Source organism: Nicotiana sylvestris, chromosome 8 (genome assembly GCF_000393655.2).
Source record: "Nicotiana sylvestris chromosome 8, ASM39365v2, whole genome shotgun sequence".
In the NCBI taxonomy this organism is placed as follows: Eukaryota; Viridiplantae; Streptophyta; class Magnoliopsida; order Solanales; family Solanaceae; genus Nicotiana; species Nicotiana sylvestris.
In genome coordinates, this window is record NC_091064.1 from 4953778 (window position 1) to 4969172 (window position 15395).

Below are 15395 nucleotides of genomic sequence, written 5' to 3' on the forward strand. Positions count from 1 at the left end.
AGTGGCTATTTCTATGACTTAAACGCATACCATATACTAGTCATACGAAATAACTTTACTGTTGCTCCAAAGTTCCCAAACGATAATGAAAAATGAAACATAAGAAAAAACACTTCAATGGCACAGCAAGCACTTCATTAATTAAACATCAAAATACACACATCTCCCAACTGTGAAGTGGACATATGGCATAATCAGCACCTTTTAGTTCATTCTTCAAAAGTCTAATCAATTTCTAGAATTCCCTTTACGTGGCAATCAACGCTGGGTTGGAAGCTGCCAAGTTCAAATTTTCATTCTCTTTTTTTTTTTCCTACTCGATATCTGATACTCGCTTATGGGTGCTAGTTAATCCAGATGCGCATCGTGTATGGCCAATTAAATGAAAAAATACGTCCTATTAGAAATTTTTTCATACTCAAGGCTCACAATTGAGATCTATAATTAAAGGTAAAAGAATCATATCTATACATGACAATAACAATAACGACCCAATGTAATTCTACTAGTAGAATCTGAGGAGGATAGTGTATATACAGACCTTACTCCTACCCCGAGAGATAGAGAGGCTATTTCTGATAGACCCTCGGCTCAAGAAGAAGAAGAGAGATATCCATATGTGACACTCATTTTATTTTATGTGGCACTAGCTACTTTAATTTAATGAATTCCTTTTTATAATTTGGAATAATTAAAACTTTAAATTTTTTAATTTACCTTAAATGGCATGCATTTATTGCTTATAAAAGTATGTTTAAGATTACAAGTTCGATTTTTTTTTAAATGTTTGGTCAATCAAATATTATTACATAATTTAAAATAAAAGAAGTAATATATTATAGATTTGATCTATATATACCTTAGTAGTGCAAAGAACTTTTACGTTAATAATATTTTTAATTAATTATAGCAAATTATTCTACAATTTTTTAGGTCATCAAATCAAAATTATTACTTATATTCAATTATCAGTTATTATACGTTGTCTGAACTTGATAGTATAAAAATATATATATATATTACTCTAAACAGTTGCAAAACCAGGAATTTACTCAAAGGGTGTTCAAACTTGAAAGAAGTGAAAAACATCTCCGAGAAAAAGTGTTCAATATATATTATATACCTCTAAAATGTAATATTTTACCTATATACGCAGTGTAATTAACTGACCACCTTTTACCACATGTAGCTTCGCCCATGACTCTAAAATTTAACTCTCTCTCTCTATATCCTATAAGAGAGCACTTTATTTGGAATATCCAAGGTGACTCCAACAATCTCCTTTGATATTTGGCCAAGGAAAACCAACAAAAGCTTTCTGAATAATTTTCTCTTCCATTTGATATTTTGTATATAGCAAAAAAGCAGCTGGTTGAAGTACGGCTAGGGGAGAATACTTTGATAGAATGTTGAACGGATGGAATAGGAACGGGCGGATCTTTACCTAGAATCGAAGCTGACCTTTAACTAGGCCGGCCAAGGTTGCTTGCTAACTCTCAGCCACTTGTTTAGAAGGAAGTGCAGCTTGATTGTCGGGGGGAGAATCGAAGCTGACCTTTAAACGTAAATAATGGTATGTTTTTGCTTTCTAGTAGACCAGAAGAGGATGATGAGGCGGAGTAAACCGGTGGCTGGCTCGTGTTCGAGGTGCGGCCATGGTGCTAAAGTTGCTGATATGCGCACTGCCACCAGATTTTGTTATATCCCCTTTTACTTCAAGTCTTGGAAGGCTATTGTCTGTAGTTTCTGTGGTGCCATTCTCAAATCTTACAGATAATTAACAATCATTTCTTAATATAGCTCTTTCTTTTCTGTGCTTCCGGAGAACAAAGCATTTCGCATTCACGTAGGATTTGGGAAAGGATTGCACCTCAACATGAGTGATGTAGGTAGGCTATCATACTGTAAGTATAAATAGGTGATTCAAAAGCTCGAATAATTTTACCGGTGTTCAAGATAACTTTACCGTTACTTGAAAACAACTTTACTGTTGTTCCAACATTCCTCTTCATGAAGTTAGGACTTAGGATGAAACATACATACATATATACTACAAGAAAATAACGAATTACATGGGGATTTTCTTAGGGATTATTCAGAAAAATTCGCAGGTAATTCAGTTTTCTACAGATTTTTGTACGAAAAAAATTCCGATGGAAAAACCTTCGTAGGTAACTATTATCTGCGGATTTTAAAATCCCCATGTAACTTACCTGGGAATTTTGAATCCGTGTGTAAATTACCTACGGATTTTGTTGCAAGAAAAACTAAATATCCGCAAGAAACTTTTGGTAAAAATTTATGAGAAAAAGGAATTTCCTGTAGATTTTCCCCTATGAAAATCCGCAATTAAATTCGTAAGGAATCTTTGGAAAATGTTTGCGAAAAGATCCCTTAATTATTTTTATTGTTATATTTAATTTAATTCCTTCGTTGACTACTATTATTTATATTTATTTAGTGAAAGTATTATATGATTAATTTTGTTGTTCAAACTTCTGGAAAATCGAATGCTTCTTGATAAATCGAATGCTCATATCTTATTGTCTCTATCTGGTGTGGGAGAAACCTAAGCCATTTCTTTCATAATTTTTCAATTCACTAAATCAAGATGAAACTTATATATATTTTTTCATTTTTTTTTAAAGAAAGATATCGTGAGTATGAATTCCAAAATTCACAAAACAAAATTTTTATTCAAGTATAGCCGGGTGGATTGAATTATGATTGTTTCTTTAAAAATTTATTGACTGTTCAAAACTGTATTTTTTTCTTTCAAGAAAAAGAACAAGAATACAATTTTAAAAATTAGAAGTCTTAAATAAAAACAAAAACTGATAATGAAACATTTATATACCTTGAATAAAATCTTTATGTAATAATATTTCTAAACAAGAATTAAACACATTTTATATAATTAAGCAATTGATAAAAAATATTTTGCCAATTATAACGCGAACAAAAGATTTAGCTACTTCAATAATATTATAACTTCATACAATGATAACTGTAGCTAAATATTTTTTCTACTAAAAAGTTATACTTAAAATTATTCAACAACACCAAATTAAATATATTTTCTACTGATATTAGCTCAACAATAGTTGTATTTAGGATAATTAATTTATTATTCAATTAGTAACTGGTGTCATTCTTTTGTAATATTCAATCCAAAAAAATTACATCTATAATCCTTGTATGAGATTAAGTTCTAACTGCATTTATCTTTAGAAAAGATGTATGACATTGCCAACAATAAATAAATTAACTAAATATGATAATTTTATTAACAATTCTATCAATATTGTTGCTTTAATCCCTTTTCTTTTCAACACCTTTTTAGAGTGAGATTATTGCATAATAATTTATTTGACTCGATAAAGGAACTAAATGTTTAAAAATAACATTCACTTGTGATATCAGTAGCATTTTCTAATTATTATAATTTTAATTTCTTCAATATATTTTTAAAAATTTATTTCCAGCATAATCTCCACATAAATCCTCCAAAAAAAGAGTTCTCAAGTAAATCCGGAATAATAAAATACTCAGGTAATTCTCCAAGTAAAAAAATCCTTAAAAAATAAATTTCCAGCTAAATTCACATAATAAAAATCCCCAAGTAATATCATAGGTAAATATATCCCTAGGTAAATACCCAAGTAAGTATTCCTAGCTAAATCCGCAGGTAAATTTACCTAGGGATTTTCTTGCGAAGTGACAAAGGAATTTATTTTTGTTCATTACTTGCAGATTTACCTATAAAAACAATACTTGCAGATTAATTTTTCAAATAATTCCCCAAGTAAATTTTTGCGCATAATGTCGCCAAATTTACCTAGGGATTTTCCCGGGGAAAAAAAAATTCGCAAGTGAAATATTCTAAAATTAGGAATTTCATATTTTCGCATGAAAAGTCGTAGGAAATGTCTGCGGAAAAAATCCCCAGGTAAAATCTCCAGGTAATTTGCACTTTTCTTGTAGTTATATATATATATATATATATATATATATATATATATATATATATATATATATATATATATATATAGCGGAGCTCTTGAAGGGGGAACATCCTAATGGATGAGTATGAGCACGTTATACATCTCATATTAGACTCCCAGAAAAAAGAAAAAAAAAAGAAATGAAAAAGCGGAAGAGAGCAATCTCTTGTGGAAAAAAGGCAATTGCCCGGCAAGATCCGACTAAGCCAATCTTGATTTTCTCTGAATGCTTCAAAGAAGAAAAGTCACCCATACTATATTATAAGTGTGAACGCCTAAGTGTAATGTTAATTTACTAAAATATCCTTTAATTACCAAATGACCAAATTACCCTCTATCTAAAAGTAAAATTACTTCTTTATAAATCCCTACATGCATTAAGTAAATCGACTTTTATACTACGATCCTGATTATTGAATAGTAATGATGAGAATCTTTTAGATTCATAAGGCCTTCGGTATATATAAGTGGCTGGTTACGTTTGAGCTAGTGATGAATTCATGTCTAAACTTTATTTATGATTTTGATATTTGTTTAGTACGTGTTTAATTAAGATTTATAATCAAATTCTTATAGGAATAGACTTTTCGAGTTCTTGTCAAAATTAGTTTTTTTACTATTATAAATAGGAGTATTGCTAGCTATTTTTGGTACATTCATATATATATATATATATATATATATATATATATATATATATATATATATATATATATATATACATATATATATATATGATCGAGTTTCTGCAATTCCTCCGTGAACAAAATTATTAATTTCATTTTCGAAATACACTTATTTGCTTCTACTTAAATCCGATAGTTAATTAAGTTATTATAGATACGTGACTACATCAACAACAACATATCCAGCATATTCTCATATTGTGGGGTATGAAGAGGATAATATGTAATACCTTACCCCTACCTTGTGGAGGTAGATAGGGTAAAAATAGCACGGGCTAGCTAGTTTTCGGATAGGTCAATCAAAAATAGCCAGCGTTTGCAAAGTCATTGAAAAATAGTCATTATTTTGCTGCAACAGGGATCGGTCCAGCATAATATACTGGAGATCGGTGCACCTTTGTATGAACTTCCAGCATATTATGTTGGACCGGTATATTATGCTGGAACTCCAGTATTTATGCTGGAGTTCCAGTATACTTATGCTGGAACTTCATTATAATATGCTGGAGTTCCAGTATACTTATGCTGGAACTCCAGTATATTATGCTGGATTATTTTTCGGAGTTTGAACAGTGTTTTCGTTCAGATTTATCTTTACATAAAAAGTGGTTAAATTTCGATTACTTTTGAAACTGTGGCTATTTTTGAATGACCACTTATAAATCTGGCTATTTTTGAATTTCTTCCGTAGATAGGCTGTTTCCGAAACTATAGATACGTGACTGAAAAAAAAACTGACCCAAAAAATAACTATAGATATGTGAAAAATGTTAAAATATTTTGGCGGACTGACATAATTATCTTTGCCTATAGGCTTTTACTCCTTAAATACTTTCGAAAATAATAAAATAATTATAAAAAGAACGGAAAAGTCTAAAAATGTCACTCAACTTTTAGAAATGGTCTATCCATGTCATCCATTAAAAAAATGTTCATTTCATGCTACTGCCGTTATACATTTGGCCCATCCATACCATTATTGACTAACGACAATGACGTGGATGAGCCAAATAAAAATTGAATCGTTAGTCAATAATAACATGGATGGACCAAATGTATAACGAGAGCATTTTTTTTAATGGATGGCATGAAGAACACAGAAATATACAAAAGGAAGCATTATGGGGACCGCTATTTTTGGTGGCCATGTGCATTTGTGCGGTAGATAATAGAAAGGGTTTAAGTTTCGTGCACCGTCAATGTATCTATAAAATAGACTTTCAACTATTTGTTTGATTTGCCTCTGAGATTGTTCTCTCGATATTTTGTACTCTCTTTTATATAGTGGATTCCTTATCTCTGCCGTGAATGTAAGTCAGTTGACCGAACCACGTTATATATTTATGTCTCTTTTGGTATATTTCTCATTTATTATCAGATTTATCATTGTTAAGATTTGCGTTACTAGTTTCGGACACCTGATTTTTTTCAGTCTTAACAAATACAACTTTGCCGGTACTTAAAAGATGACCCGAAAGACCTATTTAATGAGTTTCCTTATGGAGACGTAATTATTTTTCTTCTTTTTTAGTGACAGATAAAAATTTATTTTATTTTATTTCATTTTATGGAATAATAGATTTTCTTTTTATAGTATGAGACAGATGAGATAAGAAATGTTTTCAACTCTCAAAGAGCTTAACATATGATCGGTGTAGACAACTTAACTGTAACTTATTAACAAACAATTAGGAGTTGCAAGAAGAGTAAAAATAATATTCTAATTATTAAATAATAAGATTTTCTTTTTGAGGAATTGGTTAGTTCGTATTTAATTGTGCTTTTTATATATACAACTGTAAACTTAGGGCGCATATATTTCATTATTTATATGTTGTTTTATTGAAAAAATAGTATTCCCCCCGTTTTTATTCTATGACAATCTTTCCATCTTGCTTCATTACAAAATGAATGACATTATTTAATCGCTATACAACCTTCTCAACTTTTAAGAATTCAAATTTGTTAAATTATTCGCTCTTTATTTTTTATTTTTGTTTTACATCTACATTTAACGAGAGGTTTTAGCTTTGAGCCTCGGAAATTAAAAAAGCTCCGGATAGAAAACATGTTTTCCTTTAATGGGTACACACGTGGCACAAATTTATGTGTTAATGAGTTCCGAATATCAGATGATTATTAGCCGCCCCGCCAAACAAAGCCATGACAATTGTCTCATCTGCATCTCCAAAAAGCCGCGTAGAATCGGGTCCCAACAAGGCAGTAGGGTAAGAAAAATTAAAATTAGTCCTAATGATACAAATAGGTTACTATATGCTCATAAATTCTCATGCAAAACCTAAATATATGACTCATAATAACTTCCTTACGTATCAATTTATGTGATATTTTTTCTTTTTAATCAGAACTAAAAATCAATGACGCAATTTTACATTAGTAATAATTTAATTTTAAAATGTTCATTTTATCTTACTGAGATAATTTATAGCTACACACAAATATCTATGACTTCTTTTAAACTATAGTTTATGAAACTCCACGTTCAAATATCATCGTATAAATTGTGATAGAAGGAGTATTTAATTAGGCTTTGCATGAGAATTTACGAGCGTATCGGGGTCGAAGCTACACTTTGTCGGAAAATTACACTACGTATATAGGTAAAATATTAGGTTTTAGAGGTATATAACATATATTGAACACTCTTTGTCGAAATATTTTTTTACCTCTTTCAAGTTTGAACACCATAGGCGACATTCCTGGTTTCGCTACCGGAGCATATACTATGCTGTTTGTATCATTAGGAGAAAGCGCCATTAAAGTTTTCAAGTGATCATTAAAACTAATGTACGATAATAATAGTACATTAATTTTAATGATCATTCGGTGCTTTCTGTTATTACATTCCAATCTTTCTAAAGATGTACTATCACAATCAAACCACTATTGTTTCTTGAAAACAGCTGTTGCTCGCAATTGGGCAATGGAGTGGGGCTTGGAAATTCATTTCTGTGGGTCCCCTTAATTTCCATTTGCTATCCTTGTAAAATGACAACCCAATCCACATCTTGTTAAGAGCTAGCTGTGGAATTGAGTTGCCACTAAAAAGCTCTTTTTTCTTATGTTTTCATTGTAACAAATTCAAGAAATGCAAATGTTTTCATGCCAGAGTTACACTAAATAACAAGTTTTGTTGCTTTCTTTCTACTGGTTCATACACACATTTCCAATCTGCAGTCTTCTTTTTTCTTTAATATATAATCAAGAAATCGCCAAGTAATAGTGTACGGTTCGAAAATCAGTGGATAATAGACACTTCCCTCTACCTTTCTCTACTTAAATACCTCTGTTTGCCGCAGTAGGGGTTGAATCTGTGACATTCACCTAACCCACACGTCACGTGTTCTTACCACTGGACCAAAGCCAAAGCCAAAGCCGGCATTTCCAATTTGCAGTTTGAGGAAAGTTGTTAGCTTTAGGGAAAAAAAAGCTACAGGTAGTGGAAAAGCTCAGTTCTTGTCTTGACACTATTTTTTCTGAATTTGGTGGTAGCCATAGTTTATTGGTAGTTTCTTGTGTTTTGTCAGTCAAGAAAGCTTTTTTCTATTTCAAGATTTTTTTCTCTTGTGTTTTCTCTAGATAGATAAGTAAGATCTGCAATGCTAGAATTGTTGATTCTCAATAGTACTTAGGTGGCCTTTGGACTGCAAATTTTCTAGGAGAATTGGAGTTTATTGTGTATAATAGTTGGCTCCTTAGGATGGTAAATTTGAGAACAATGCATTTGATACCTTTAGTTCTAGTATTAGTAGTGTCAAGTTTTTTGACTCAGGATTCTAATGCTGTTTTTACTCCTACTGATAACTATTTGATTGCATGTGGATCTTCACAAAATGTGACTTATATTGGCCAGACATATGTTCCTGATACACTCCATCCTTCAGTTTCTTTAGAAACTAAGGAAAATTCTGTTTCTGCCACGTCGAATACTACTGCTCCGTCTTCAATTTATCAGTCCGCGAGAATTTTCCATAGGACGACAGTTTTTAAGTTTGATATAAAGCAAGAAGGGCGACATTGGGTCCGTCTCTACTTCTATCCTCTTCCGGGGCACAACTTAACGTCTGCCTCAATGACGGTTGTCACAGAAAATTTTGTTCTGTTGAACAATTTCAGTTTCAAGAGTTATAATGGTTCGTACCTCTTTAAGGAATATGCCATCAACGTTGATTCAGATAGCTTGACTCTTGCTTTAATCCCTTCAAACAACTCCGTTGCATTTATAAACGCCATTGAAGTTGTATCCGTCCCTGATGAGTTGATTCCAGATCAAGCAGTCGCTTTATCTCCCTTAGCGCCTTTCAATGGCCTTTCAGGACTAGCCCTCGAAACTGTTTATCGTCTAAATATGGGAGGTCCTCATCTTACTGCTCAAAACGACACGTTGGGAAGAACGTGGGAGAATGACGCGAAGTACCTGCACATTAACAGCTCTGCAGTAAGTGCTTCAGTTAGTCCGTCAAGTATAAAATATCCAGCTACTATGACTCCTGAAATAGCACCAAATTGGGTTTACGCTACTGCTGAAACAATGGGAGATGCAAATGTACCTAATGTGAATTTCAATATCACGTGGATCTTCACCGTTGATCCAAACTTCATGTACTTCATCCGTGTACATTTTTGTGATATTGTGAGCGAATCTTTGAACGCTCTTCTGTTCAACTTATATGTTAATGATGACATTGCTCTATTGGACATAGACTTGTCAAACTTAGCTGGTAATTTGGACGTACCTTTATACAAAGATTTCGTCTCTAATTCTTCAGTGAATTCAAGTATGCTGAAAGTTAGTGTTGGTCCAGACACGAGTGCTGATTATATAAATGCAATTATGAATGGACTGGAAATCATGAAGATCAGTAATGAAGCCAGAAGCTTTAATGGGGTTCAATCTGTTGAGACTTTTCTTGTGTTGTCTCACAAAAAGAGCAAGATAGGTATCATTCTTGGTTTCGCCTTGGGAGCATCAGCTGCATTGGCGTTTATCGGGTTGTGTTGTTGCTTCTTTATAGCCCGCAGATCAAAGACTTCCAACCAAAGGCACTCGTGGCTTCCTCCGTTGTATGGAAACTCTTTAAGTTTGACAAAAATGTCTACAATTTCTCGAGCAAGCTACATCTCCTTGGCTTCACCAAATGTTGGACGATTCTTTAGTTTCCAAGAAATATTGGATTCAACTAACAAATTTGATGAAAGTTTGCTTCTTGGTGTTGGTGGTTTTGGTAGGGTCTATAAAGGAACACTAGAAGATGGGACTAGACTTGCTATTAAAAGAGGAAACCAAGGATCTGAACAAGGTTTAGCTGAATTTCAAACTGAGATTGAAATGTTATCCAAACTTCGCCATCGTCACCTTGTGTCTTTGATTGGTTACTGTGATGAAATGTCAGAAATGATTCTGGTTTATGAATATATGGCAAATGGCCCTCTCCGAAGCCATCTTTATGGAACGGATCTCCCACCTCTCTCGTGGAAGCAGCGTCTTGAGATTTGTATTGGTGCTGCCAAGGGGCTGCATTATCTCCACACCGGTGCAGCTCAGAGCATCATTCACCGCGATGTGAAAACTACCAACATACTCTTGGATGAGAACTTTGTAGCTAAAGTTGCTGACTTTGGTCTTTCTAAAGCTGGACCGGCTCTTGATCAGACACACGTCAGCACCGCCGTTAAGGGTAGTTTTGGATACCTTGATCCTGAATACTTCAGAAGGCAACAGCTTACAGAGAAATCAGATGTTTATTCATTTGGTGTTGTCCTAATGGAAGTTCTCTGCACCAGACCTGCATTAAATCCAGTGCTCCCACGCGAGCAAGTTAATATAGCCGAGTGGGCTATGATTTGGCAAAAGAAAGGCATGTTGGATCGGATAATGGACACAAACCTCGAGGGGAAGGTGAATCCAGCTGCCCTGAAAAAGTTCGGGGAGACAGCTGCAAAGTGTTTGGCTGAGCACGGAGTTGATAGACCTTCGATGGGGGACGTGCTGTGGAACTTGGAATATGCTCTTCAACTTGAAGAAGCCTCATCAGCACTAGCAGAGCCCGATGATAACAGTACAAACCATATACCTGGTATACCATTAACACCAGTCGAGCCATTCGACAAGAGTGTTAGCAAGATTGAAGGGATTAACTCAAAAACAGATGATGATGCAGGGGATGCTGCTAATAATGCTGTTTTTTCTCAGTTAGTAAATCCGCGGGGAAGATGAGAATAAATACTCCCTCGTGTACGTGCTTTCAGGTCTCGGCCACTTGACATCCCAAAAATTCTTATTTCATGGATTCAAGGGAAAGTGGATATGATTTCAAAATCTTTATATTAATAGTACTGAGTGATTGAGTATGCAGTATAAATGTTTAGTTCAACCTATTGTATTCTTTGAAATTTGTTCTTCAAATACTGCAAGTTGTAGCATTGTTTCCATTGTTACATAGGTGATACAGATGCCCTCTTTATTCATAGTTATAGTCATGAATATGTATTTGTAAAAGCAATATAGAGTTATATATATTCATAGATAACTATATTAAGCTGCTATTTTTCAGCTAAATTATCTTCTGATTGAAGTGCTTCTGTTTGTTATATTTCATTTCTTCTGTCTGCACTAATGCAATGATTATAGCTGGTAAATTGATTGTTGGAAATTCTGTTTTTGACTTCCTCTTGATATAGTTCAGATTATCATTTCGTATCTTTTTCTATTCTCCATAAAGCCAAATTTTCAGCTTCTCAACATCTGAAATATTTTATCGTTCATGAATGACTGATTGGTTTCTTTATTGTTCAATAAATATATGCTTGTACTATTTCCTTCAATGCACACTTGGCCTAATAATAACACCATTTCTCACTTAAAATTCTTTGCCCCTTATTTAAATCAGTTTACTGCTGTCACTTTTACATAAGTTTCTAGGAAAAGATAATTTAGTCTTAAATGATGGCGGCCTCCAAGCCAGTCTTTTGCATAACTCGAATAATCCATGGGATACTTGCTACCTTTCACCGGCACATGTAAGGGGTAACTCTACCCTCCATGGTTTAGACAGATGACAAAGATGGGAAGTCCTATAAACCCTGATTTCCTCGGGTCTTATCCACTTTAACTAGTAGGCCACACGTTTGGGCGCCTTCAAACCAATTTGTTTAAGAACACATACTAAAACTGTACAATGAAGACATCACACCCAGAGCTTAAGTGCTCTAGTGTAATAAAACTTTGATTCTCTGTAAGCGACATATCCACTGATAAAAGAAATTATTGGAGCTCATTACAGCATATCTAAGAGTTGGCAATTACTTGGTACAAAGGACACTAGCTTGCACAATAGAGACCAGTTTAACATTTTCTTATTGTACTTGATAATTACTTTGTATTATACAACTAGATTGCCTGAAAGCAAAAAATTTACAGAAGCAGGACTGACATACTATGAAAGATGAACATTGCAGATTCCAAGACAAGATATCATGATTTCTACAGCCGAGAGCGAATGAAAACCTTTTTTCTATTAGATCTTGAAGGAGCTGAACTCTTGATAGGCTCATCAGAGAACTCAAAGGACTCCAACCCCGTGATACATTTAGTTGACACCTCATTTTGTTGCTTCGTGTTATTCATGTCATCCTGAAGTTTCTCCATCTTTGCCTGCATCTCCTCCATCATAACAGTAACATCTTGTTTCTCAGCTCTACTAGAAGCACGCGAAGGCGGTTGGTCCTTCAATCTTTCCTTGGTAATATTACTGCCACCTGCAGAAATGATAAGCATATGAAAATCCATTTGGTATATCAATGAAAAAGTACATAAATGTTCGAGGTCAGTGTTAGTGATATCCATCAATCATCATAAGATGTGTACTCCTAGCAGACAGTGTTCTTGAGTCACAACCATCAATGAGATATTGAGAATATAATATCAAGCATAGCCAACTCCAAAAGGGTCAACAATCAGCTGTTTTTTTTTTATGAAGTAATAATAAATTTCATTGCTGGCATCACGAAGATGCATAATAATACAAAAGTTATGGAAGCAAAAAAGACACTGTTAGCTCAATTACAAAAAGACTATTCTAGTACCAGGGAGCTAACGAAGTTCAAAAAGTTGTCAGGAGAATCTAAGGGGGAAAGGTAATGCCAACTATAAAGATACAAAAGACATCTAGCCTTGAGGGAATGATTTGGAGTTGATAAACCTTCAAAACATATGTTGTTCCTTTCTGACCATATACACCAAGAAATACTCGCAGGAATCAGCTGTTTGTATTACCCAAATCCAAACATGTCAGGTCCCCAATATTGATAAGGATCTTCAAAGAAACCCAAAGAGTGGTTCTTTCGATTTTAGATCGTTGGAATTAGGTGGGATTATAATGCGTCATGTTAACGTGGAAAAAAGGAGGGATTATGTGCGCCTACTACACATCCTGCAATGTATAACTTTGCCATTGAACTAGAGTCCTAGGGGCAAAACTCTCAGTTAACTAGCCTTACTGCTTGGGAAAAAAGCTCCGCATGTTTCATTACAAATGTTGTAGAGAGCTAGTACACTTCTTTTTCCTTTTATTTGTTTCTTTCTTTCAGTTAACCATTATTACTTGAGCACAAAGGACATATAAACTTATTAAAAGATGATTTGAGAACTCAGGAAAGTCGATTCTATAGTCAACAAGAATGAAGAAACTATAAGGGCAAAGTACGGAAATTTAGGTGTGTGAAACTCATGGAAGCCTTAGCATGAGGCGTCATACATGTAAGTTTAGCTACTACTTTAGTCCACACAATAAAGGCCATACTCCATCTACAGTACATCAAAAAGATAGTACATCACCAAAATGGACCAGTCGATGGCAATCACTCAAATGCTAGAGTTCTATATCATAAAGGACGGTCTTGCAACTTGCAAGGGTCACTTCCAAGTTCCCCCTCCTTTTTCTCCAATGGAGAACACGTGAAGCCTGTGAAGGCTGGAATAGAATTGAAGTAATCCAGTGCAAAAACATAACAAACACTGCACTACTAGAAGGTGATCAAATTTCAAAGTCTACCTTACCAAGGGTTACACCACTTTGCAGTGCGATCAAATCAGCAAATGGACATGCTAAGTTAGTAATTGGTCTTAGATGCATCACATACAGCATTTCGCAGCAGAAACGGCTTCCACTCAAAGGCGGATTAACTCAGTGGACGCGAATTACTAGTGTAGACTCTACATCCTTCTCTGCGGCGATGCATGCGAACCTAGTTTATCTATAAATATTCAAAAAGGATATAAGTCATACACACTGATGATGTACAGATTTTTTACACCATTGGTGTAGATTGACCTACTATAGCAGGCAGCAGCGTAGCCAAGAATTTGTAAGAGGAGATTCCAAAAAATATGGCAATGTCACACATGTGAATTGAACCTGTGACCTAAAGTAAATTTTGAACCCCCTTTATCACTACAACAAGAATTTCTCCTTGCATCAAGAGATTCAACAATTTATTTGCACAGTATTAGTTTTTGGCAAAGAGTAATCAATTGAACCCTTTACACCAACCTAACTCCACCCCTAATAGCATGTTACTTACTATTTTTATCATGTTATCAATTAATGCTTATAGTAGAATTTAACTGTTATTACCTTATAAATGACCTAATTTTGTAACTATTTTTACACAAGTGCATATAACCTAAAATTCTCCACTAATTATATGCATAATTGAAACCGAAGGCAGTATCAAAGCTAAAATATACTAATATCACAGCTACTAAGCTACCACGGAACAATATCTTGTGAGTATAATACTACTATATAACTTTCCCCTCATATTGCATCATGCTGAACCAGTAAAAAACTTAGGAGCGGGATACAATGCTAAAGATTCAGAAACACACCTAATTTCGCATATAGTACAGCTTAACCTCAGCAATATTACAATATAAACTCGAAAAACACATAGTAATTCCAACATCAAAAATCAGAGATAAATTAACTTTAACTCTATCTGTAATAAACAACGCATAATTCAAAACTCCTATATTGCGCATACTAGAAAGAGAAAAAGTGTGTGTGTATGTGTGTGTGTGAGAGAGAGAGAGGGAGAGAGGATTCTGACCAGCGACGGTTTTAAGAGATTCGTCTACGGCAGAGACGACGGCAAATTTCGTGAGCTTTGAGAGAATTCGGCCGATCTTTTCACGGCCGTCAGGGTAAAAAACGTAATCATCCGTCTTTTGAGCGCCGTCATATTTGACGGAACCGTCGATTTTGGAAACGGCCGATGTAATACTGGCACTGTACTTGCCTTGTAACGCGCATGCGTCTGACGATTTCTGTTGAACTTTCCGGTTCAAAAGTTTGCCGGCGGCTGCTCGGAGTTCATCTAAAATGCCCATTACTTACCCGCTGTCCCACAATAATTTTGCTCTTAGCTGCTCTTTCTGTCTAAATAAAAATTGATTTTCTGTTTGTATATTATCACGTAAATGTAATCTTAGATTTTATATCAAAATTAATATTCAAATTCGGATAATCAATCTGCCCTCAAGGAGTAGTTTCATGTCAGAATTAATAAATAAAAAAATGCAGTTATTAATAATATGGATATTGCCATGTATGCATTAAGTACTTGCTTTTAAAAGGATATTTTTATCTTTAAATATAACACAAAGATTTATAACTTAATGTAT

General features: G+C 34.1%; 3 protein-coding genes across 3 annotated transcripts; 2 read left to right on the forward strand and 1 right to left on the reverse strand.

Annotated features, from left to right (window-relative positions):
• The first annotated feature begins 1258 nt into the window (after nucleotides 1-1258).
• Nucleotides 1259-1795, forward strand: LOC104212233 (uncharacterized). The gene has a single exon (XM_009761453.2). It carries the CDS (start codon nucleotides 1571-1573, stop codon nucleotides 1775-1777), a length of 207 nt encoding a protein of 68 aa, XP_009759755.1. The 5' UTR covers nucleotides 1259-1570; the 3' UTR covers nucleotides 1778-1795.
• A 5942-nt stretch (nucleotides 1796-7737) lies between these two features.
• LOC104212234 (receptor-like protein kinase THESEUS 1) lies at nucleotides 7738-11289 on the forward strand. The gene has a single exon (XM_009761454.2). The coding sequence runs from the start codon at nucleotides 8412-8414 to the stop codon at nucleotides 10926-10928; it is 2517 nt and encodes an 838-aa protein (XP_009759756.1). The 5' UTR covers nucleotides 7738-8411; the 3' UTR covers nucleotides 10929-11289.
• A 646-nt stretch (nucleotides 11290-11935) lies between these two features.
• On the reverse strand, nucleotides 11936-15295 carry LOC104212235 (uncharacterized). Its single transcript, XM_009761455.2, has 2 exons — nucleotides 14822-15295; nucleotides 11936-12469 (listed from the first exon to the last, which is right to left on the reverse strand). The coding sequence occupies exons 1-2, from the start codon at nucleotides 15099-15101 to the stop codon at nucleotides 12195-12197; spliced, it is 555 nt and encodes a 184-aa protein (XP_009759757.1). The 5' UTR covers nucleotides 15102-15295; the 3' UTR covers nucleotides 11936-12194.
• Nucleotides 15296-15395: the final 100 nt, after the last annotated feature.